The sequence below is a fragment of the Pieris napi genome, chromosome 3 (genome assembly GCF_905475465.1).
Source record: "Pieris napi chromosome 3, ilPieNapi1.2, whole genome shotgun sequence".
NCBI classification, from domain to species: Eukaryota; Metazoa; Arthropoda; class Insecta; order Lepidoptera; family Pieridae; genus Pieris; species Pieris napi.
This window is the reverse complement of record NC_062236.1, coordinates 2,465,540-2,492,978: the sequence shown is the minus strand read 5'-3', so window position 1 is coordinate 2,492,978 and position 27,439 is coordinate 2,465,540. Positions and strand designations below refer to the sequence as shown.

The 27,439-nt window shown below is 33.0% G+C and overlaps 1 protein-coding gene across 1 annotated transcript; it reads left to right on the top strand.

Annotated features, from left to right (window-relative positions):
• The first annotated feature begins 2,264 nt into the window (after positions 1 to 2,264).
• Positions 2,265 to 25,060, top strand: LOC125063346 (SH3 domain-containing kinase-binding protein 1-like). Its single transcript, XM_047669756.1, has 16 exons — positions 2,265 to 2,475; positions 3,312 to 3,495; positions 5,092 to 5,197; positions 6,028 to 6,169; positions 7,490 to 7,672; positions 15,044 to 15,173; positions 16,688 to 16,811; positions 17,435 to 17,541; positions 17,985 to 18,134; positions 19,213 to 19,298; positions 19,605 to 19,794; positions 20,247 to 20,364; positions 21,802 to 21,889; positions 22,543 to 22,822; positions 23,736 to 23,862; positions 24,561 to 25,060. The coding sequence occupies exons 1-16, from the start codon at positions 2,451 to 2,453 to the stop codon at positions 24,711 to 24,713; spliced, it is 2,193 nt and encodes a 730-aa protein (XP_047525712.1). The 5' UTR covers positions 2,265 to 2,450; the 3' UTR covers positions 24,714 to 25,060.
• The last annotated feature ends 2,379 nt before the right edge of the window (positions 25,061 to 27,439 follow it).

Genomic DNA, 27,439 nt, shown 5'->3' with positions numbered 1-27,439 from the left:
TAAACACTTGTTTAGAGAGGTAATTTCTACCACCTTCAAGTGCCACTAAGACTCGTTCACATCTTACACGGCTTCTTGTCCGACCACTATCGTGTACAGAGAACATTACCGTCCTCTCGACCCATCAAGGCTCGATTCCCTCAAGGCTCGGTCCTCGCACCCCTACTGTTCACGCTGTTTACCGGCGATATCTCTAGAGCTCCCAATGTGGAGCTAGCCGTCTATGCCGATGACACCGCTCTCTATACTCTACATCCACAAAGACAATGGTGTCATCGTGGACAGACTCCAGACAACAACTATAAATCCCGAGAAGAGTGACGAAATTCTGTTTGCCAGGGCTTCGCTCAATCCTGTTCGCAAGAAGTCCTTTTATGTCCTCTCTTGCCTCTATTTCCACCTGAATAAAAGGAGGCACGGGTCCCTTAGACATAAGGTGACATTGTACCAGGCCTGTAACCGACCGTGCAAACCTACGTCAATACTACGTATTCGCACATAGTGCCCCCTCCCATATCCATCAGCTACAGGAGCTCCAGTGCGATTCATGAGAATCGCGACCGTTGCACCCTTCTACATGAGAAATATTGATCTCAACCACGACCTGGAGCTCCCTACCATAGCCCAATGGATGAAGTTGGCGTCCACACGCCACTTTGACAAGGCTAAACATAAAAACCGCCTTCACCATTAAAATGCCATTCCGGCCGAGCTACGCTCGCCAAAACAACCAGAGCTGAGCAGGCCAACAGCGAGATTCCATTCAAAAATCTTTTACTCCAATCTACTCTTTTCTCGCGCTCACGAGGGGATTCGATTGTGTCGCCACGTCGAGAGAGTGGATGGGCAATTAACGAAATTTTTGAAACCTCGGTATTGCGTGATAAATCTGGTTTTTTGATGTAGCATTTGTTATATAATAATCTTAATCTTATCTTCTTAATATATATAAATTACGTGTCACGTTGTTTGTCCGCTATGGACTCCTAAACTACTTAACCGATTTCAATCAAATTTGCATACCGTGTGCAGTTTGAACTAACTTAAAAGATAGGATAGCTGACATCTTCATTTATACCCGTAATATTATTTTATTGCAAATTATTTGTTTATAATTTGACAGTCACAATTCTAACAGATACTTAGCGCTGTGTTGAAAGTACCAACATTACACATAAGCTACAATTTAATGGCATAACCATCAAAAAAGCATGTTACTTTAAGCTACAGTTTCCCTTGAATAGTTTACTACTATGTAATATAACAAAAACTTTAGCCACAGTAAAGGCGGAAACATACTACCAAAACGCGTCGCCACACCACGCCATCCGACGCATGTCAGTACTTATCAATCCCATATATTTAATATGGTCAGATGCACATAGACAACACGCCATGTGATCACACGCGGTAACATCCAATCGATTTGGATCGGCGTGTTGTGGATGTTGTGATGATGACGTCATGCGTCAATGCTTTCGAGTTTTTGACACGAATGTCAATTTATATACTTAGATATTTTTGGATTTATTTGGCGAAATGAACGACGAACAATTAATTGAGTTGGTGAAACAATATTCTGTTTTATATGACATGAGATTACCTCAATACAAGGACAAAAACAGGGAGTTAGGATGTTGTTAGTTAATACAAATAACCTGCTAATCAATTCAGTTTATTAGAAAAATACAGGGTGGGCCAGAAAAATTTGCGAATTTGAAAAAAAAATAAATACAATACACAAAATTTTTTATTTCAATTAAAATAGACATCTGGGAAATTTATTTCTTAAAAATAACATCATCCAGGTGTGCACCATTGCGCTGCAAACATTCCTCGAATCTGAACCTCAAATTGGTAAAAACTTGCTGGCACATTGCGCGGGGAATAAATCAGCTAAATGACTTTTGAATTTGCAAACGTGTCGTGGTGTCGCGTGTTGGTAATGTGCACGATGGACATCGGATGTCGACACGACACGTCGCGTCGCGTTTTAGTAGTATGTTTCCGCCTTTAAGCTTGGCCGAGTCTGCTAGTAATATATATTTTTGTATAAGATACGTTCAAAATTTAGCTTGTTGGTAATTAATACAATCTCATCTTTTTTTCTAGACTACTTTAATTTCAAAAAGAGACATAATTATTAATTAGGATTTCAAAAGCAGACATGTCACATAATTATTCGAATTATTACATATTATAAAACCCTATCTTTGTTTGACAATTGACATCTGTGAGAAATGGCTGTCATTCTGCCATTTTGTCAAATAACATTTTATTTGACGTCGAATCGCGATCGCGAACATTTTGTAGAAACTTATCGCAATCTGAATAATTATTATTGTTTCATGTTCGTCGAGTAATTATTTGTAATATAACGCTACGATCTCTTACTATTTTGATGTTAGTGAAAATGTTGTGACATTGTGATGTATCTGTTTAATTAAGAAATGGAGACAAATTCAAGTCAAAAAGGTGAGTAATGAACTTGTAAGCTTATGTTGTTTGTGTATGAATAACTGTTCTTGCGACACTGTTTCGGCCGTAGTAGTAGTCTTTTTATTTCCCATTAGTATTGGTTAGTACCAATAATGTTTGAAATTGACAGATTTTTATTTATCCATATAGAACACCTGTAAATAGTTTATAAAATAATATCTTGATTAAGATACATATCTTGTAGTAAACACAGACATATTTGCCTTGAATATTGCCAAGTTATGAGTCATTTCTGGGATTGTGATTTGTGATGTCATATACAAGCTAATAAACAAAACACATAAGGTTACATAGGGCTACCCATACAAGCAAATGAATCTAATGAATTTGCCTCACTACTTGTGTTAACTTTCAATGTTAACTTTGTACACTTCTAAAAATACTAATATTTGTAAACAAACTCATACTTTGTTATAATTTTTTGTTATTTATATTATAATCCAGTTTTATATCTTGTAAGGAATTATAGAATTAATAGACAAGTCAGTTTAAATTATTCTATTGATTTGATTTTGATTGACACTGAATCAAAATCATATATTATAATATCAATATACTTAAAATACTATGAGGTCTGGGTTTGATTATTGGCAAAAATACTTTTGGGTTTTTATTAAAGGTTTATTACCTTAACTTGAGAGAAAATTATAGTCAAGTATGAAACTTACAACACGAACAGTGTTTTTAATTAACTACTATTTGCATTTTATATTATTTTGATGAATTCCTGTAAAGTTAAGTAGTAAAGTATGTATAGAAATAAAACATATTTTTTTTACAAATTACCTAATAATTTGGTATTACTGTTTTAGTATCCTGTGTGGTGAACTATACATATGATGCATCTGAAGCAGATGAGCTGACCATAAGACCAGGTGATGTCTTGAAGGATATAGAGCGGTTGCCTGGTGGCTGGTGGCGTGGTGAACTTAGAGGCAGGAGGGGCATGTTTCCTGATAATTTTGTTACCGTACTACAAGAACATGCAACTAATAGGTAATTTTTTACTTTTTACTCTACTCTCTACAGTTGAGAAAATTATAGTTTATGATCACAGATTTTATGTTTTATTTTCATTGACTTTATGATTTATCAAACATAGTAAATGCCTATATCGATTCTTTGCTCCTAGCAATTAAATAGTGATTAACTAGCAAATGATTAAAAAGCTTTTTTTTATTAAAAAAGTGTTTAGCTGTACTTCTATAAAATTCGTTGACTTCTAGAAAATTTGTATCTATTAAGTTTTAATTAATCTGAATAGTGATACATATTCTATGTTTATAATTAATTTATTACATTATTTAGATAACTCTTCATTTCAAATTGTGGTTAGTAATATTTATACATATAAAGAAGATTCATTTAAATTGGTATCCAAAGATCATGTTAATTGATATAACTATCTAAATCTTGGTGTAAAAACAATTTTGTATTCAGTGCATACAATTTGATGAAGACCAACTAACGCTTATTAACAGAGACATTGCACACATTTCTTAGTAAATGTCCTCTGTTTTACAAAACTATATCTGTACCAATATTAATTGAAAAAGATGATACCTCTATTGAATGGATGTTATGCAGAATAATTTCCACTTAAGCATGTTAGTCATTTTTGTAGTAATATAAAATCCTAACCTAGGAATGATAATCTACCACGGAACAGGACAAAAATGCCTCTTACACCATTACCATTATCCCAGATTATATGAGTTTGTAATAATTAAAAACTAACAAGCAATGTTAATTACAAATGAGGATTAATTAAGTTAACAATTTCTTTTATAATGACAATTTCTTAATCATTGCCTTTTAATCACTGTGCTATCTAATCAGTAATCACTAATGATAACGACTGATAACTCCCGTCAATGTTTTACCAGACTTCAGTGTGTTTTTCTTTTTTACGAAAATTGGTAACAGTTTTATAAAAAGGTGTGTGTGTTGCGTTTTAAATTTATAAATTAATGAAAGTGAATAATTTTGTGGTATGTGCGTTATTTACAATCATATTTAAAATTTAATTAAAGAAGTGTACCTACTCAATAGTCATCATTTTCGATAAACTACTAGCCTCACCAAGTCTGCAACTGTTTTTGTTTATAGACAAGTAGGATTGAAGCATGTCGATTTTTGTCTATAGTGCGTGGTGAAAAAAATACAACGGATTTCGTGGTTTGAATACGTGACGGAAAATGATAACAAAATGACGAAATTATTAATTTAGATAAACTCTGGGATTACCCGTTTAGTTAACACTGCACTTTTTACATACATTTTTAAACAACATAAGTTTAATAAGAGTTATTAGTATTATCTCTGAGGAAATATTAACTCTAGAAATATTGTAAAATAAGAAATTGGTCGGAGATCAATTTGTTGAAAGAGTAAAACTATGAAAAATTAATTTCCAATTTATTTATATTAGATATAATATGTATGTACATCAAATCTGCACTAACCAAAAACTACTGTAATTTTTAAGAATTTTTTGTCGATTTGCCCCTATTCTATGTATGGGAGACAAGTCATATGAATATAAGAATGTTGTAATAAGGTTCATTTTTCTATAAAGGCTCATCTTTTCAGGGCTAACACGGTACAAGGGCGGTGCCGTGCTGTATTCAGCTATTTGCCTGCCAACCCTGACGAGTTACCGCTTTGTGTTGGTGACGTGCTTGAAGTACTTGGAGAGGTATGTATAGAATTTACGGATAGTACAAGTTGATGTTGGACTAGTGTTTTGCGACAGGCGTGAACCGCTATCGCAATATAAAATTATGGATAACATTAACTCACGAATGTGACCTCATATTTCTATACAAATGTCGTCTTTGTTTTATCATAGACTACTTTGTCTAGGGTGATGTTTTTTTTATATTCTGAGTATAAGGGGTTTTGTAACATTATACAATTTTAGAAACTTCCTACCAAACTTCGACGAAGTTTAACTAGCTATTGGTATATACCATGGCCAATTCACACTTCTCATACTATTTATTGTTTTAGAATAGTATTAATCTCTCTTATATATAAATTTCTCGTGTCACACTGTTCGTTCCCATACTCCTCCGAAACGGCTCGACCGATTCTTATGATTTTTTTCATGCATATTCAGTAAGTCTAAGAATCGGCTACTATCTATCTTTCAAACCCCTAAGTGATAAGGGGTGTCCACCTCAAAATTTTATTTTTTATTTTTACATGATACAACATATAAAAATACAAACAACCCTTAATTGTCACCCCTCTACGATCAACCCCAATTAAAAAAATAAAATAAAACTTATGACTTGAACTCAGAGGTTTATATACCTAGAAAAGAATTCACAGAAAAACCTAAAAAGTTTTCATTCCGGAAGTTCATATCATACTGTAAGTTAATTCTCTTAACATTAAGTTAGCCCCATGCCAGTGTGTTCAAGAAACCAAATATTAAAATAATTTGTGTAATACGTTTTAATCTAGCACAGAATAAAATTATTATCTATAAGTATTAAATATTTAGTGGTCGTTTGTGTATAGGTAGAAGAAGGGTGGTGGCAGGGTCGTCGTGCGGGTCGCGTAGGGGTATTCCCTTCTAACTTTGTGGTAATGCTCGACCCTCACAACGCTGCCCAACAACCTGCCCCCGTCGAACCCGCGCCCGCCCTACCGCCCAAACCTGGTAAGTTCAATCATTTTCCATGTTTCATTCTATTAGGGCATAGCTACCACTGAGGGCCCTTCAATTGTCTTTAAAGACTTTTTTTTGAATAAAAAGTATGTCTTACATTTGTACTTAAATAACTTATATGATTACCGATCACTAACAATAAAGTTTTAATATTATCAAGAGAGTTTTTAAAGAACTTATGAACAATCGTCTATCTATTCATGAACCATAAAATTTATTACTTTAAATTAGTGAGTTCTCGGTAAAAATATGGAGGCCGAATAATAGAGTCATTTATGAGTGAGTTATTGCTAGAGTCTATGGGTTTGATAATTCCAGATAAATTATAACATTGTACTTATCAGGCTACTCTTGTTAGCCAGTGTCTATGATTGCGATATCTATTATTATCACTCATTTATTATTTAAATATATATATTATTATATGTATTATTCGTATTAACATCACCTATCACCAGGTGAAATAATAACGTATTGCATTTGACCTACGGGAGTTTGTTCTTAGCGCTACGTCTCGATTAGATCGTATTAAACGATCCCACTGCTCTTATTTGTAGTCTTCAGTTATCTGTATTGATGAAATTAATTTTAAATGAATGTTGAGGGAGTATGCAATGGATTAACGATAGGTTGCCTATAAATAGTTAGCTACAATTACTTGTATTTAATTGTTGTATAATTAATTTGCTGATATAGATTGCAACTATGTAAATGTTTTTGATTAATTTTACGTCTTTCTAAAGGAAATGATGTAAGGATTAAAAAAGAAAATGGTTAGGGTTGCCAGGTCTAAACAGATTTAGCGCTGCCTTCAATAAATCCATAGGAACATAAAAAAGCTTAAAAAATATATTTATGGTTGGTAATTTTTATCTACGTTTTAAACGATATTAGTGTTGGAAAATTAAAAATTATCTACGTTCCTAAAATCATCCACCAAATGGAATAAACGCTTTTCAGTTGACTGAACTATATGTAGGTACGTAGCGAAAAGAAATTAATTGAACTTAATAATTGACCTACGGTTTGCATTTGACGATAATTTTCGAATAAATTTCTGTCTTTCGGGTTTAAACATAGAACTTTTTGTAACATTGTTGATTAAAACCATGTGTTTACATCATTTATTTCTTATTTCTTAGGGTAAGAAATATAATTATTATTTTGCTCTCTTCACACCATGATTGGATTTTTCTATCTGCGTAATATTTAGGAATTGCCTTAAACCTGCATCTGATAGGCTGATCACTTATGTATACAGATACAATCCCATAGGTTCTAACGCCAATGAACTATTATTTTTTTATACAGTAAAAGAACAATGCCGAGTGCTATTTCCATACACTGCCGTGAATGAAGACGAGTTGACGTTAGCGGATGGTGATATCGTTACGATCGTGTCTAAGGACGCGCCGGATCGCGGTTGGTGGCGTGGCGAAGTTAATGGCCGCGTCGGACTGTTCCCTGATAACTTTGTGCAACTATTGCCTGCTGGTGAGTAACCTTAAGCATGTTTTATTGAACTATTAGGATTTTTTGTATTTTTAATTAAAACACGGGAGCAGTGTTGGCCTTAGTGGCTTCAGCGTGCGACTCTCATCCCTGAGGTCGTAGGTTCAATCCCCGGCTGTGCACCAATGGACTTTCTTTCCACGTGCGCATTTAACATTCGCTCGAACGGTGAAGGAAAACATCGTGAGGAAAGCGACATGTCTTAGACCCAAAAAGTCGACGGCGTGTGTCAGGCACTGGAGGCTGATCACCTAATTGGCTGTTAGATTTATAAAAGACCATGAAACAGATGCAGAAATCTGAGGCCCAGACCTAAACAGGTTGTAGCGCCACTAATTTTATTTTTTAATTAAAAAACAGTCAAAACCGTTTACGACGACATCGTTTAGAACAACATACCGTTTATATTGACCAAAATCATATGTCCCGGCTGAATTCTAGTGTATTAAGTTTTTATTTACAACGTCATCGGTTTTTCGACTATCGGTTTTTACGACCAACTATAAGTAGTCCCTTCGATGTCGTTATAACACAATTTGACTGAAATAAAAGGGAGAAAACGTCAGGAGACCGTGTGAGAGTAATACCGTCACCGTCTGATCTTCTGCCATTTTTTCTCTGTATATTAAATATAATATTTAATCAAATAAAAGAATGCAAAGGGACAAGAAGCCCTGCCGGTCTTTTTAAGAATTTGCTTATGAAGAAGCGGAAGTTTACTAAAAACAAGATAATATAATCAATTACGATAAGTAAGATTATACGGTAATCTGAAAGTTGTAATCAAGCAAAAAACATAGTTGAAATCCCAAATCTCTTTTATATTTGTGAATTTTAATCTATATATATATATATGCGTTACACAAAACATACCATGCATATTGTGAAATACAAAAATATACATAAAGCATTTGAAAATAATACAAATATCAGTACAGTGCACCCATTGAATGGGCCATTTGTTATATGAAACTGTAAGGACAGATTTGTTTTTAAAAACCCATTTCGTGTGAATTTTCTGCGTAACGAGTATTATGTCTATTCTGTACCATGATTACGATTAAAACGATGTAAAGTGGTTTTCTGGGACATTTTTTATTAGTGAAAAATAAAAACTGTGTATATGGAAACAACAGGCATATTTCGGTGCCTATTATACTTTTATTTATTCTTGTTATACGTTGAAATAAAAAAAAAACTATTTTTAAATCTTCCTGACAAAATTTAAATGTACAGACCACTCGCCATTGACTTAGAAATAGTGAAACGGAAAACGACGATTGATTTCTAAAATGAAAACAGTATCGTTTCGAATCAATAGGTTTTTACGTCACTTAACGGATGGTTTGTGGGGTGACGTCATGATAGAAAATAGACCTTTAGTAATAGTTGAAATGATAACGTACTTATTAGGAAATTAGACAGTTGCTATAGCATGTATTATGTAAAATCGAAAAGCATTAGAAATATTTTTGTACGGAAATTTTAGACGGGCTGCGTTTGCAACCAAACGGACATGCAATTCAAAATGAAATCGTTTCGACATGGAATACTTGAGCGACATATGTAAAATTATTTGTGTAAAATAATGTATGTTAAATCAATTCGTTGGAGGTGTTAGAAAATAAACTTCGTACGTCTACGTGTTCCATGCCAAACTCTTGTCACTTTGTGCTAGGATACGGCCTTATTCATAAACCAACAATATCCCTGGCTATTTAAATTTGAAATGTTTATAGGAATTAGTACATTATTTCACGACAAATATAGTAATATAAAAGTTATTTATTCTTTAGTTTTCATTTACGTTTAATGATGACAAATAGCTCGTAATTACTGAACAGTTTCCTTACAGTAATTGTGTACTTTACGCGTGTTCGTATAACATTTGTTTTGTTAAACAAGCCGATAAACGCAGAGCCTTGTGTAAATTATTATATCTTGAGATATCGCTTAGAAGTAAATATTATCGATTTTACATACTAATTTATAGACTACTAGCTGGCCAGGCGAACATCGTACCGCCTAACAGTCGATTCTTTATTTTTTTAAATACTTATTCTGCTATTCGGGACACCGGTCTAGATAGTAAGATATAAAAAAGAAAGTTGATAATACAACAAATACATTATGTCAAAAAATAAAAATTTACCTTCCCGGAACCCCTCCACTAACACTTGAACTTTATGAAATGGTATTAAAGTTCAAATTGCCTTTAAATATTATTACGAATATATTTTGTATGGGAATATAGAAAAGTGTTGTTTTTAGACTTTTTCACTCAATTTTTTAAAAATTTTCTCTCCGTAAGAACCATCCTCATACTTCAAGGAATATTATAAAAAAAGAATCAGACAAATCGGTCAAGCCGTTTTCATGTTATGTCGTGACAACGGAAAACGGGTTTCATTTTTATATATATAGATTATAAAAAGTTTGAAATTTAACAGGTCTGAAACAAAAGAACATCGAAGCGACGAACAAATATCATCTTTCAGCATTAAAATGGCGTCTGAAAATCCATGAAAGTATATAATGAGAAAAACTAAATTTTATTATTATTGTAGATCGCAAACCGCATATGGTTGGTGAAATAACAAATGCAAATAATGTATAATAATGATATACTCGGGGGAAATTACAGTCACGTGGCTTAAGCCTTAAACGTAAGGCTTTCGCTTTGTTCCTAGAACACATTAAAAGAGTTTCTATATAAAAATTTGGGTTCTGGGTGGGATGGCATTTGCAAATGTTATATTCGTGATGTCGTTGAAAGATCGGAAAAGTCGAAACTTAAAATGTTACGTAGTTAATCAGTATAAGATTACTAGTCAAAAAATTGCGAATCGTGCTAGATTCAACTTAGTTTTTTTAAAGAACAAACCCTTTTATAAAACAATATTACAAAATCTCATTTCGGCCGATTGAACTCCATTGAACCCTTCTGATATGAGAGACCAAAGAGGCGATTTTTAATTTAATCATTTTTAAGCGATTAATAGAATATAGTCCTCGATTAAAGCGAATAGGTACTACTAATTATAAGTAGTACAGTAGTCTCTCGCAACTTCTGTAATCTCACTTAGGTATCACTGTATACATAACGTTACCAGTAGTATTCTCTCGCATGTGACTTTGTTGAAGCCACCGAAATCAAGAAAATCTCACTAAAGTCCTGAGTTTTGGGTCAAAGTCCCGATTCTAAGTGAATGTTTACTTATCGCCCACTATTGACATTTGTTGTGAAGGTTACGGCTGTCGTGATTGCATTACCTCATCGTGACGGACACTCGAGTAGTGAGCACGTTTGTGTTGTGTAGTGGTCTCAATATGGGCATTGCCAGTGAGTTGTGTTTTGTTGTTCTTCGTGTTGGATTCTGCGCTTTAGCTAAGGGAATTTAGGGCTAAAATCGCATTGATTGTTTTATGTTATATGTTAGTTTCAATTGTTTATCTCTTATTAATATAATTTACTGATACAATAGAGATTTGAATAGAATATAATATTAAATATATGTTGTTCTTAATACAATTTTTTTTGCGTCTACAGATAATTCAATGAAAATTTTTTAGTCTTTGGAAAATTTTACTAAATTATGAAGTAATAAAACAATCGTTTGTTTATATTATTAGCACCGAATCAAAACACGGATCCGGTTATCTATTTTTATTGTAATCGTGCGCTATCGTTGTTAAAGTTTATATTTTAGAAACTGCGACTTAAAATCTAAATTCCGATACAGATTAATTGCTTTGCAAATTTTTGTTTATATTAATACTTTTATGAGGTGGCGTTTTCTTTCATTGCTATTGCCTTTGATTGAGTTTGGTTAATAAGTAATACATTTGCGTTTAATTATATAAGCACATTTATGTATTTAACATAAATTTGTGAAGACTGTGTGACTTATTTTTAGGAACCACACAGCGTCATTGACACACAATAATCAAACGATAGTTAAATCGTGTATTTTTTAAAATAAATCAGTGGCGCTATAACATTTTTAGGTCTGAGCCTCAGACTTCTGTATCATCTGTTTAATTATCATTTGCTAATCTAATAGGCCTGACGCACCCCGTCGACTTTTTGAGTCTAGGTATGCCGGTTTCCTCACGATGTTTTTCTTCACCGTTCAAGCGAATGTTTAATGCGCATATAGAATGAAAGTCCATTGGTGCACAGCCCGGGGATCGAACCTACGATCTAAGGGATCGCACGCTGAATCCACTAGGCCAACATTGCTCATATTTTTTTAAATAATAATTAGAAATGCTATAATTGGCTCGAGGATATTGTGGTGTTAGAGTTTCGCAAAGGCCACTTAAAAGACCTTCCAAATAAAATGTTACAAAGTTATGCAATCATGGAATTAATTTACATATTATGGGTCGTGCCCCGTTCACTGTTTAAGATGCGTCTTATCAGCTCCAACTAATTGATAATAACATTAATAATTCATTAATTTTGTAAGCAGCTTCGATACATTGGTTTTTATTTAAAACATTTTATTATATTATTTGTTGCCTGCTTAGGAGAAGGAAAATATACAAGCCAAGGTTATTTTCGATTATGCCATTTCGAACGGCTTAGCGATTCACGTGAAAGATTTCACGGAATTTTTACAAACTATTTTATAACATTAATATTGGTTTTAAAAACTCACCGATGTCCAGATTGAGCATTCTGTTAAACGAGCTGGATGTCCATACTTGCTCCTCTCACACTTTAAAATGGATTTTCGTTTAGTTTTTATATAATAATTATTTTGTTCAACTCCTTTTTATTATCTCTTGCATGATATGTTTGCCCTTAAGTGCTTTTCACATTCAAAATTTTATCTAATTTTTCTTGTACCGACGTATCAGTGTGCCGAGCGTTGGCAAGCTTTTATAAAAAACATTATAACGAGATTTAGTAGATTCGTTTTTGTTTTTGGATGGTTCATTGATGGGGAATGGCTAAAGGAGCACAGCTAGGCAAATTTGACAGGCTGATATCATGCATTCATTTAGTTCTTAGTCATCCTACCTCTAACTATTAATCTAGTATTAACCGTTAGAACTTGTGTGTTTGATTGGTATTCTTTATAGTAGCAATAATTGTGAGGCATTCGGCACGTCTTAGGCGTCAACATTTGACATGTATCAGGCATACGAGTAGCCTCGCTAAAGATATGATGAAACATACTATGCAGAAATGTGAGGCCAAGTCCCATAAAGGGACTCTAACGCCCGAACACAATAATCGATCCACAATCTCAGATTGAAAACCATCTCAGATCAGACCGTGACAGTCGATCGATCTCCTATCAGCATCCCAATAACCAAACCCTACGAAGACAATCCATTTTAGGCGACGGATAAAATGCTCTTTGTTGTGTTCTGTTGAAATCGAGGTTTCGTCAACGGTCATTTTCATACAAAGGTCTATCCACAGACACGGATCCGACCTCCCATGGATAGCTTGTATCGACAGATGGCTATTACAATCCGTCGATTGGTTATTGGCACACTTGTTACAACATTTGGATTAAGATTACTATCTCAGATGGATTATGGATTGAGATAGGTTATTGGGTTCGGGCGTAAATTCGATGTCCATGCGCTGCGGTAGTAGCTGCATGTTATATGATGTTTGTAGACTCGTTTGCCCACCTATTATATAAAAAAGTAATGGTATATATTAAGTAACTAGATTATTATTTTTACTAAAAGGTATTTCGACCTTTGTTTATTGCCAACAACTAGTGTGTATGAATGGGTTTCGTGTAATTAGGTTATAAAAATATTGCGTGGCAATTTGGCGGCCTTCATTAATTATGCTCATCCAAAATTTAAACCCTAACTACAAAAACTGTCTACCCTTAATGAATAATATTTACTAATTACTACTAATATATTTTCCGTAATCGTTGTAAAAATCTAATAGTTACAACAAATTAAAACGTAACCCGAAGAAACGATTACACTAAGGGTCGATTCGACCAAACAAGAGTAAATCTTAATCTTAGAATAAATCGTCAGTTAATCGAGAGTAAATCAATTTTACGTTTTACCAACTACAAATTCTAGGAATAGTGGGCTTATTCGGGAATTGCTACTATACCGCCGTTTCGCTCGGAATAACAGCTATTCCTAGAATAATTTAATGGCGTCAGTCAGTCCAATCAGCTGATTTCTGTCATTTCACAAATATGTATTCTGTGTTTTAATTTCAAGTCAACGCAACGCACTAAATTAATAGTCTAGCATTGTATAATGAAACGTTTAAACAATTTATTATGTATTTATTTGTTTTTAGATTTTTTATTTTCTATAATATTAGAATGAAATTCAACTGGGCTCAACAGAAGTTCCTTTTTAGACGAAAGCCTCAAACAAACAAGAAATAAAAACTTTTTGTTGTCGTTTGACACCTGTTAAAAGCTACTTTTTCACACTATAATACGGCAAAATCGAGTTGACATGATGTATGCTCTTACACTGTCCCGTTGTAGAACAACATTTATTTTCCGAGTTTTATTTTCGTTCACCATTCTCTTGCTATTCGCGTATTGTTATTCCTAGCACAATTATACTATCGATTACGTGGACAAACGACTATGGATTTACTCGAGATTAAAATCATGGAATAGATTATTCTTGGTATAGTTACTCGTGTATAAATTGAAGTTTGGTCGAATCGACCCTAAGTCGATTTATGTAAAGTACAAATATAATTAAAACGGTATAAATATATTTAGACAGAAAGGGACAGTTAGTTTAAAGAATATAATCACTCTTCAATTAATTAACTACATACAGTAACGGCAGCTAGGGACAGGTCGAAAGTCCACAGCGAGTCCCTCATAATCCGTCGCTACCAGGTCAACCGTGCCGCGGAAGGGTATGCGTAACGCATTTCCCCACGAAAAAAGAATATAAAAAAAGGTTGAAAGCCCCCGTAACTTAAAAGCATGCATGGTGAAATAAGATGATGTTATGAAAGTAGATGAAGCGAGAGAGGTATGTCAGGACCGTAGCAAGTGGAGATCCATGCTCTCTGCCTGCGCCTTCCGGAAATAGTAACAGTATAGGTACATATATAGTAACAGCTTCCGACCCTGCTGTTAGTATGAGTTCGTCCTCCCATCTTTTGCGTCGTTGTCGGCCTCTTCTTCGTTTTCCGTTTACGTTTCCGTACTGGAGAAGAGAACAATGAAAAGGGTTAGAGGAGATCTTTGCCATGAGGCACACCGAACTCCGAGATATACTGGAGTATATTAAAGATCACAGATTACAGAGTTTCGGAATGTAAAGGCTATATAACAGCTTCCGAACTAGATTTCAGTTAACGCTAAACTTTTTTAACAGTTGCACAAGATGTCGAAGAGAAGAAGCCAGACCGGCCGCCGTCGAAGGGCTCCAATTCAATATACCCAGTGCTCAATAAGTACTCGGAGAAAACATCGTCAATCAAAGAACTCGCCACAACTAAGCTAAGGTAAGAGAGATTCCTAGTTGGCTAATAAGATTGATATTTTTTTGTTTGTTTTGGAAGTCTATTTCTATTAATGTATTTTCTACTAGGTGACTGAGAGTGAAGGTCTTGTTTGTCAAACTGAACGGTGATTTGACTTTGACGAATGAAATCAATGACAAACGAATGCAATCTTTTCGCTTGTCATTTTTTCCTGACCCGCGGCCCTTTTGCAAAACTCTTATATCCATTATATATATATATATATACCGAAATTTTTAATCCAAATTAAGATTCTCATCTTCTCCTGTTATTTCTGTAGACCAGACGTATGTATTTTTTCGAAAAAATTAAATAGAATCTAATATATAAAATTCTCGTGTCGCGGTGTTTGTGGTTAAACTCCTCCGAAACGGCTCGACCGATTCTCATGAAATTTTGTGTGCATATTGGGTATGTCTGAGAATCGGACAACATCTATTTTTCATCCCCCTAGATGTTAAGGGTAGTCCACCCCTAAATATAATTAATTAATTTATAAAAAATAAATTAATTTTAGAGGTCTAGTGTATGCATATTGCATATGCTATATTAAGTTTTATGTTCAATTAACAGGAATAAAACGTCTAAAGAGAACTAAACCTTTTGTTAATAAACCTAGTTTAGTGAGTATAAGTGCAAGTGCGGTATCTCGGACACACGAACATTTAAAACACATTAGTATATAAAATAAATATGCTTTAAGACTTAATATTTTATCGAACGATTATCATAGTATCATTATTATTGTAATAATGATTCACTCACCATATCTTTTAATGACATCATTTGCGTTAATGATTTCAATAAACCCATCCCTACATTTATTATTTTATAGTTATTCTGTCAGCTAGAAATTGAAGTAAAAAAGTAAGTTGTACAATTAGAGATACATAGATATTTTAGTGGTAATTTGATTGAGGATTTCTAAATTTGGTAGAATTTGAAAGGTTGTTCTAGTGCATAGAGATATTTTATCCTTTTTAACAGACTCAAGAGAGAATTTCCTTTTCTAATTGACTTGATCGTCGACGATTTAAAAGACTGGCTTTATCAGAAAGCTGATCTCTTAAACAAATAATCAATGAATTAGACATAGAAATGTGTCTGCTTTATACATACTCGTGTGTGTTTCGTTCCTGAAATATTTATTAAGTTTTGATTCATTTATTAGCTGACATTGCGAACCAGCCGTTTAGGAGTTTAATGACAAACACACGCACAAAAGATTTATATATATGTATAAACATATATATATTAATTTTATATACCTATCATCCTAACTAGTCCTTAATATGATTTTTTTATTTAGCATAAAATTTTAGTAGCTACATACCATATTTACATTTTGTTATGCTACCCTATATGTATAAAATAATATAAGTATATAATAATAAATAAATAAAAATTTCTTCGATTGGTCAAGCCGTCTTCAAATTATGAGCTTAGAAACTGCAGAAATTTTGCGATTCAATTCACATTTTATTTGTTTTTTTCAGCATGCACAAAGAAAACACGATCAGTAAGGAGAGCAGCACACAAAGTACAGTCACGCACACAAGCAAAAGCGATTCAGAGAAGATAACACATAGTGAATCTGTCACTGACGGTCCGGATGGACAGGTATTTATTACTTTTAAATACAGTCAAACCTGGATGAGCGAGAATTCAAGGTAGCCCAATCTCATTCTCGCCCTTAGAGGTTTCTCACTAACCCGAGTTTCCCGCTAATGCCGGTACATGGGTAACGTTTCTCTCTTATAGAGGTACGAATGTAGTAAATATGTAATATGATAAAATTATATGCATAATGTGCACAACACTTAAAAAATCCGCTAATTTCCTTTGGGTTTCTGTTTTTGTATTTTGAATGTTTTTCTCTAACTCATAAATTTTGTCGAATATTGTTTGATCAACAACCGCCGCGTATTCAAAGTACAAGCTCGACTGTCGCTTATAGAGGTATAGATAAGTAGCAGTCTCACTTACGGAGGTCCATGAGGGAAAAACGACTCTCTCTTACAGAGGTTTCTGTTTCTCGCTAAAAGAGGTTTTGGAAGCTTAAAATGATGGGTCCCGGCTATTACTCTCACTTATAGAGTTTTCTCACTAATCCAGTTCTCACTTACCCAGGTTTGACTATATACCTATAGAGTATATTAGGTATATGCAATGTAATACTGTTTAGTAAATATGTATAAATATTAATTTATTTGTGAGTTCTTATGTAAAAAATATACTTTCAGGTAAAGAAACCGCCAGTTCCGGTGAAGAAAAGCCCGACTCCAACATCCGCGGTAACAGGACTGTTTAGTGGACTTAAGAATAAAATGATGTCTTCTTCGGACAAGAGGTGAGGAGTTTTTCAGAAATATTTGGGTATTCGCTAAACATCGGATTTTTAATAGGATATTATCTTAAATATCACAATTTGCAATTCGTATAGATATTTCATTTCTCTTTTTGATTAGTAAATACATTTTAAAAAATAAAAAAATTGACCTCCAATATAGGAAGTAAAAATTTCAAATGAATAATATTTTTTTTTTTCAAAAAATTGCTTAAAGTATATTTTATATATACTAGAAGTTTCATGGTGGTTACTAGTTAGTAAGATAGGTATATAAAATTAATATATATAATATATATGTTTATATATATAAATCTTTTGTGCGTGGGTTTGTAATTAAACTCCTAAACGGCTGGTCCGTTTGATGAAATCATTTGTGTTTAAGATTCTGGATGGTTTTGGTAATTTGAAAATTTTGTATTTAACTTGTGTACTAATAATTTCAGCGAGAAAACATCAACTTCTATATCAAATAGTAGCAACAGTAGTGTGGAAGGGGACAAACCGGATGGTGCATTGTCGAGTAAAGTTGCTAATACTAACACGTTCGATCACGTTGAGAGGAATTCGATACTAAACGATCCGAGAGCTAGCAGGTAATCTTTTTCATAGGAATAGTCATGTACGAAGATATTTTGTTGAAAGTGGATTTTTGGATATATCTGTTTAATTTTGTGTTCACTACGTGCGGTCATAGGATCGAACCCCGTTTGTGCACCAATGTGTCTGTTTATATGTAACTCTCGTACGATGAAGGAAACATTGTGAGGAAACAGGCATGCTTTAGACCAGTGTTCCCCAACGTGGGAGTTGAATTTAATTTTTTAATTATATGTTTAGAATTTCACTTACTGGGTTTCGTTAACAATTTCCTAGTAATTTCGTGCTAAAACTTATCATTTAAATTTCTCAAGTAAATTTAAAAATTACTATGTGTTACATGTTACGTTGTTTATTTACTAAAATTATTTAATTTTGTGTCATAAATGTTGGACTTAGGAAGCGTTCAAGTATTACGTAACGCAATTTTTGGAGATTATTGACACCCCCCCCCCCATGTAACTCGCCGTAACGTTTCTCAGTACCCAAGTACAGTACTGTACTCGAGTGTAGTAAAACGTTTCGTGACCACCTAGTGACTCTAGTTACTATTATGTGGTGTAAGTCGAAAATAATATTAACAATAACGCGTAATTCAATCCCCGCCCCGCTTCGTAAAGTTTTACAAAAGGACACACCCCCCCCCCCCCCCCCTCCCAAAACTCGTTACGTAATACTTGAACGCTCCCTTAGACCCAAAAGTTAACGGAGTGTGCAACAGCTGAGGACCTACTTGCCTATTAGTAAAAACAATCACGAAACGAAAATCTAAGGCCTAGACTTTATATGAATAAACTAGTAAAAAAAATACAACTTAATTATTTGTGCAGCAAAAGAGGTCAGGCGAAAATAACAGACTATACGCAATAACGTTCAATTAAGAATTGTTTTTTATGCAATTACTAACACTAGTTTGCAATAAACTTTTTCTTTTTCTAATACAGATTTTTAATTTTAAAATAAATTAACGACAACTCTTTGTAACGTCAAAATGTGCACAGTCCATTGAGTGTCGTTATGTAAAGCTTACACTGTATTTTGTAATTTTTTTTAAAATAATTTACTAAATTCCAGAGTTAAAGCACCGCGACGAAGGCCACCCAGCCAAGTAATGAGAGACGATTCGCCAGTCTCACTTGGTTTGACTAACGGACACGAAGGTAATTAATTAACATATTTAATTAACTACATATTTGCACTGTGTCAAACAAAATACTATTTGTCTCTTTTTATCAAATTGTCTTAACGCTGTGATAAAAAGAGACATGTGAATTTCGCCAGTTATTTCCAGTAAATTCAGTGATTATAAAATCTGTATTTTATTAGCCAATTGTCATCTTTTGGTACCAAAACTTGGAAATGCTTTACTTCATAAACTCCTCAATTAGTACCTATAAACCTTAATTAGTTGAATAATGCATTTAGTAGATTTACAAACGCTTAGTTTTAAAGAACTTTTTTTTTAGCTTCTCCAGACAAGACATTAGACAAATCTTCAGACAGATCGTCGGATAAATCGTTAGATAAATCTTCGGAAATAAAGCCGCGTGCGCGTGAATGGGAGAAACATAGAGCGCCTTGGATGGCGGAATTGAAATTGAACCAAGCTAAAAAGGGTGGATTAGGGGATAGAAAACAGCATACTAGTACAGATAGGTGAGAAGTGCATTCATTATATCTAGAATTATATTTGAAAGATACTCTTGTAAAAAAGTGTTAGTATGATTTTTGAAAATAAATATATTTTTTTTTGGCGGTTTGTGCATTAGCCAGCGTCAGGTATAAGATTTTTATAATTCGTACTTGCCTAAGAAATTCGACCGTGTCCTCCATGTACGGTTTAAGCACTCGCCCGGTACCGCACAACCCTCCCAAAGGCCGAGAACAAATTTAAATTAAACCTTGCCCTCGAACCGGGAATCGAACCCGGTACCCTACCTAGCTGCCATTTAATAAGACCGCTAGGCTATGAGGCCCTTAAAATAAATATTATGAATTAATAATTTGTCATGTCATTGTCATCGGATGTCAATTGTCAGAATTTCGTGTTTTATTAAAATGCCATATTTGTCAGGGTGTCACTATATTGTATCTTTATCCTTTTATAGAATTGTTGACTGTGGTATTGAAGAAAAGAGGTCGTCACACTCCATGGAGATGTCAAAGAGCACATCGTCGATTAGCAGTCGAATATCTGTTCTAGAGAGTTCTGAGTCTAGTTTCGATGTAAGTATTAAATAAACTTTCTTTTTTTCTCTTCTCTTTCTCTTTTTAATCTTTTTTTTGAGTCGGTTAAAATGCTCAATAAAGAAGTTGTGTTGGCATAGTGATACCGCGTGCTACTCTCATCCCTGAGGTCGTAGGTTCGATTCCCAGCACCAATAGACTTGACTAGGATTGATGTTATAAATAAAAAATACATTTACGAAAATAAACAGTCAATTACTCAATCTAGTTTTTAAGAACTTTGGTCTGAGGAAAACACCCAGGAAACTCATTTTTAATATTTTATTATTATTTGTAAATGTAATCCACGATACCTGTAAATTTTTTACATAGTATGTTGTTGTATGTTTAAAATTATATTGTTCATAACTTGGTAAATTTATATTATCTTACAATATATCGACATTTTAATAATTAGACTTCGTATGTTACAATAAATAAATAATACATTTGTGATGATTCTATACCTTATTGGATGATCTCATAGTGAGGTCACACGATTTATAGTATAAAGTTTATTAAAGTTTGTTATAGCATTTCCACGTCAACAATTAAAACGTAAGATCCCTATCGTCCAAAGACAATTAGATCTTTACAATGCATTAAGAAAATAAATAAAAATAGTAATTAAAAAAATATAGAGAAATCTTTTACCCTAAGGTGCCATACAATAGTAGACTACTAAAAAAACAAACTTAATTTTTACAACTTATACTAACACAAGTAATACTCATATTAATAATAATAATAGCCTTTATTGCTATAAAATACTTATCCTAAAACTAGAAATGTGAAGTACTATAAACACTAATAACTAATGGGCAAGCCGGTTGATTGTTCTGTTATACAGCTTGTCCTTGGTCATAGGCCTCCTCTAAGAGCTACCACTCTTCTCTGTTTCTAGCTTTACGTAGCCAAATAGGGCCAGCTGCTCTTCGCACATCTTCCTTTCTTTTTATTTGTCTTCCTCGTTTTCTTTTGTCATAGCGAGGAAGACAATCCGTCACTTTCTTCGTCCTCATATTAACAATTGTATTTTTATTTATTATTATTGTTATTTTATCTTTAGATTTTACTTTATTTTATTTAAGTTATAGTAACGTGTTATTTTGATATAAATAATTTTTGCATTACTTGTAGTCTACCCTCTGTAGGTGTTTTTATTTTTCATTGTACCACCTTAGGGTTGCCTGAAAGAAATGCGCTTATTAGCGATAAGGCCGCCCGTTGCCTTATAATTTTTGTAACCGGCTTTTTTTATTTTGTTTATGTTTTTGATTAAGGTAATAAAGTAAAAATAAATAAAAATGTTAACTTACCAATTTTGTATGGATTCATTAATAAAGCTCTAATAATAATAATAATAGTATAGTAGCACTTTTCATACTAAGAATATAAATAATTATTGTAATATCTAAAATAAATAATTTCTTACAGAAAATCAGAACCTCTGATAAGAAGGAAAGTCCGCCACCAGATCTGCCGACCACAAAGCCGCCACCATTAACTTCTCCCACTGCTGCTGGTATGTATATATTTTTTTTAAAACGGGCAAAAAGGGCAGGAGTCTCACCTGATGTTAAGTGATACCGCTGCCCATTGACACTCAATGTCAAAGCGCGCGCGAGTGCGTTGCCGGCATTTTAAAAATTGGTACGCTTTTTTCTTGAATGACCCTAAGTCGATTTAATTCGTTCGATTTCGGTCTATAAATTCAGGTATTGTTTGACTGAACGTCTTATCATCAGAAACCACTAGTTTGTATTGAGCAAATTGTGTTAGATAATTCATTTATAGAGGAACTATGACAACTTAACTATGTGACATAATAAATATTAGGAGCGGAGAATTAAAGAAGTTTTTTTATAATAATTATGCTTCATTAAACGTTAACGGTTAAAATTACTCTTATTAATTTAAAAATAATGAAAATTTAAGGTTGAAGCCATTTTTCTAAAATAGGTTGCATTATTTGTGAAGGAAAGAGAACATTATATACATCGCAATCTGAATACATACGCTATTCATGTCACAACTATTTATTTTTGAATAAAATCCTTAACATCTCAAAAAATAAATGGAGATTTTTTTTATTAAAAGACAAAATTTTAGTTTTGAGTATCTTTTAAGGATATTAAGAAAACAATTTTTTTTTCTGTACATAATTAAAACTTTTAGGCCGAACATTAACTACGATGCTCGACGAAATCAAGAAACCTCCAGCGCCATCTCCCCCCTTGGCCTCCGCAAGATTGGACCTGGACAAATCGCTCGATAAGTCTGACAAATCTATTGATAAATCGCTAGACGGGTCGCTCGATAGGTCTGACAAGTCCTTAGATAAGTCAGACAAAGTAGAGTTAAGGGAAAAGTCGGAGTTGAAAACGGAGAGATTGGAGACGATCAGCAGGTTTTCCAGCGTTTTTAATGAAGTCGAAGAGAAAGGGATTAGTTTTAGGTAAGTCGTGTTTTATTTGGTCTTAAATAGCTAATTAGTGTCAGCAGTCTAGACTATTAAATTATTAAAAATAAATATTTCAAATTTGGCTCCAACTGAACTATACAGAGATACCTACCAAATTTATCAGTATCAACCAGACATACGTTTACAATATCTCAAATTTAATATACAAAATTATTAACAAATTAATTTATATAAATCTATCCTTTCCACAAAAATCTGATAAAAAATATTCATTAAGAAATATTGATCAATTATGTTTAATACAACCAAGGTCTATTTACGACACTTAATATAATTTATCAAGGCGCACAAATATTTAATTAATTGCCATTTAGTTTAAAAAAAAATAAAACCTTTTTACGAATTTAGAAAACTTTTAAAGGTCAAAAAAGGCACTTCTAGCATTTATTTTTATATGTGAACGAGCGTCTAAGAAATTATGACTATTTATTAGTCACATAATGCCTATTGTAGCTTATTTTAAAATAATTTGTGTATGTATATAATATTATGTAAGTACTTAACTAACAAAAACTTATTCCTATAACTTAACTTACTCTAAATGTTCTCACGAAATAAATGTTATTTGAGAAATAATGTATCTTTGAATCGAAGATAGTAGAATGAAACGCTTTTTTTAAATTACCATTTTTGCTGGTCTGGATTGCCATGAAGTAAAAATATAAAATCATTATTTTTAAGCTTTAAAGAATTATTTATTATATTAAGGAAGCTTTTATAAACATTACAAAACTAAATGTATAATAATGAAATCATTTCCATGATAGTAAAAAAATATATTTGTAATGTATTGTAATACCTACTACCATTTTAAATACATTCTGTTGATTATTATGATTATTATACCATCATTATTAGAATCAAGAGATCTGTTTTCTTTTCTTAGTTCAAGCATACTTAGTTCGAGTGGCATCAGTCCCAGCGCGGAGCGAACTAGCACTTTGGAAAGGAGACACACACGAACACAGGAGCATGAAGGAAACGATGCGTTAATCGCTCAACTTAATAACAGGGTACGATATTTTACTAACTATTGATTAGTTCATTTGTAAAAAAAATGAAATTCAATTGAGGGAAATATTGACGACGCCGCTAACGACGAACCCATTTCCCTCTACAATATTTTTCATTTAAAAAAAAATATATAATAATATTTTTTTTGTTATTTTCTATTTTGCGGTTGCTTGTTTAATTTTTTCCTTGCTAGTTTTAAATTTTTATGTTCTAATATAATTGATGTGTGTTAATAAATTTGTGATGTCATATTTTCTTGTATTTTACAAGCATATATTGTTTTAGGACTTAATAAATAAATAAAATGATGCAAAATCTCAAAAAATTATTATATTGGGTATTTATTGATAGAATAAGTGCGTGCTCCTGTTTCACCACGCCTCCTGCTGATAGAGGACAAATCTTTGTTTTTAATTTATTTTATTATTATTTATTACTTAAGATGTCTTGTGGAACATGGTGTAATGGTTGCAGCTTCTTACAAACGTTGTGTAAAAAAAAACATGGCGATTAAAAAGTGTGGCGGAGAGTTTATTCCCAGTTCTTCTCTTCCGTTCTACGCCCTTGATTTGAGAACTGGCAGTAAATGTAAAATTAGAAGCATTTAATGTATATTCCTTTTTTGACGTTCATAAGTGTACATTGTGTTACCTATATGAATAAATGATTTTTGACTTTGAACCCGTGTCTTTTTCAGATATCGAACCTAGAGAAGCTAATAGAAGTACAAAACGCCAAATTCACGGCAGCCATTGAGGAACTCACAAACAAACTATCTCTTGAAACGGAGAAGAGACAAACACTTCAGACTGAAATGGAGAAACTGGCGCAGTGCGTCACCCAGGTCTAGTGTAGTTTTAATTTGCACTTTATTACAATGGAAAAAGGCCGTTTTTGTTTCGCCAATATTTTATAGCACAAATTTGTTAATTGCATTTTGAGTCTAGTCCGAAATCAACGAAATGAAATTTACCACCGTTTAGTTTATTTGGAAAAGTGCATTTAATATTACAGCTGGACGAACAATATCAATTATGAAAAGATTTTAATATTATAGTGAATATGCTCAATGTCTGAAGTTCGATTTCTTAAAAAAATTAAACAACATTTTTCGCTCTCTTGTGGATCTAACTTAACTTTGGAAATAGTAATTTTTTTGTTTATTAATTGTCATTGTCTTATAAAACCGGTACTAAAGATATAAACACATAAAAATGGTAACCATAGCAACGAATACGATACTTCTTTAGTCCGTGGGGTCTACCATGAGTTCTTATTGCGAGCTTATTGAGAACCTACAACTGAACTACATTGCTTGTTTATATTATGGCGTCGAATGAACCAGCCAGTAGATTTTTTATGAGTTATATTTTGAATTTGAGCAGCTTAGTGGCTTCAGCGTGCGACTCTCATCCCTGAGGTCGTAGGTTCTATCCTGGGCTATATACCAATGCACTTTCTGTCTAATGTGCGCGTGTAACATTCGCTCGAACGGTGAAGGAAAACATCGTGAGGAAACCAGCTTGCCTTAGACCCAAAAAATCGACGGCGTGTGTCTAGCACGTGAGGCTGGTCACCTATTTGTCTATTAGATTTACAAATGCTCATGAGACAGATATCTGAGGCCCAGACCTAAAAAGGTTGTAGCGCCACTGATTTATTTTTATATTTCGAATCGAACCTTAGACATTGTACGAAAACTTTGGTCCTAAAATGTGCTATTTGGATTTTAAGTACATGAAGCGTGCCATTCGTGCTGTCGAGAACTGTACGTTGATAAAAGTATTTTCAAATTATATTTAAATTTTAAGTTGTAGTTTAAATTGCTTACATAAGTTATTTTGAAGCTTACGCGTAATTTTAACGATAACATGAACGTACTTAATAAATCAATATAAATGTTTATGTAATATATAGATTAGATTTTAGCAGATGTAAAATCCACCTTATTACGTTGTAATATAGGTCGGTTATCGAAAGCTGGCGCGTTCACAGTACTCACACTAATGCAATTTCACTATACAGTATGTTTAAAAATATGTCTCTTTTGCCAAGCTATATATTTTAGTCTACTCTGGTTTTAGTAAGGTTGGGTGGGTTGTAAATAAATAAAAATGTGTCAAATACATATAAATATTATGTGCATACGTGATACGATGGTGGATCCCAAAGTTGTAAGCCCGACCAAGAACGTAAAAGAGTAGTTTGTGTAAATAATTTTTCATTTTTCGACATAAGCTCCATCTAGCTCAACACACTTCACTTTTAGTTCACTAACAATTCTTTAAATACTCCTCTTAGAAACACCAGTCGCATCTGATGTCAAATTAAAAATTACATTTTTTCATTAAACTGTTTTTATTAAGATGCTTAAAATAATTAAAAACATTGTACAGCATTTCACGAGATTGTCCTGTTAATGTTTAGACGGAATATATTTCATAAGACATTTTTTCAAAGTATTCTAACGTCCAACCAAATAAGTAAACAATCACAGACAAAATAATTATGAGAAAAAAGATCAACATGTACAGTAAAGATCAACATAAACAGTAGCAAAAGCAAAACAATAACTGTCTCTTTTATATTCATAAGCTTGACCGAGCGCGAGAGAGACGGACAGTCTTTTCATGATGCATATTCATTTGACATAACGCCTCGCGCTTATTCACAGACACTACACAAGCACAAAGTGTAAATGTGTTGAAGCCGCCAGCTTTAGATAACATACCAATAGTGACGACAAAGCTAACGTAAGACCATTCAAATCAGGGCCTAAGTTTTCTTGGGTTGTGATATAACTAAATTTGTCTGTAAATTAAATTAAATTATAAATTGATGTTCCAATAATCTGAAAGATACAATTCTCTAGTACTAGAGAGTAGGGATAGGATTTAGGTGAGAATGTAGGTAGATGGAAATTTAATAAGACGCTTTATATGCATAATAATATTATGTCATTTTAATTTTCGAATATTGAGTGTAAACTGTTAGGCAATTTTGTTCTTCGTTCAGGAAATTGTATATTCTGATTTTTTACCAAAATTTTGAAGTCTCAATGGCACATTACTATTGGTGTTATAGTGCTTTATACTACACCTATAGAATAGAAGTTAAGGTTAAGAAAAATAAAGAGTGTGTGTACTTATGTACACGCGTTAGAAGTTATACTTCTTTGGAGTATGAAAAAAAAAACTTAAATGCAGTAGTGATTAACGATAAATATTAGTAAATACTATTGGTTTAATAAAAACACCAAAATAATATTTATTTATTCACACTGTTTATTTGTACTGTTATGAAACACATGTTCTAAATATAAAAATACTAGAATATACAACTTGAACATAGTTATTATCGATTTTCATGCCACCTAGAACTAACTTCATTCTGTTAATTTTGTATCACGGTGCGCGCGCATCGTAAAATTTCACTCTCATCAATTTTTCAAACCGCCTAAAGAAGTATAACTTCAAAAAAGTTTAATTTTGTCCGCAATATGATATTGGTCAATTAACATAAAACCATGTAAACGTTGTCTGTCTGTATATTTTACTGTATACTCCGAATAGGTGT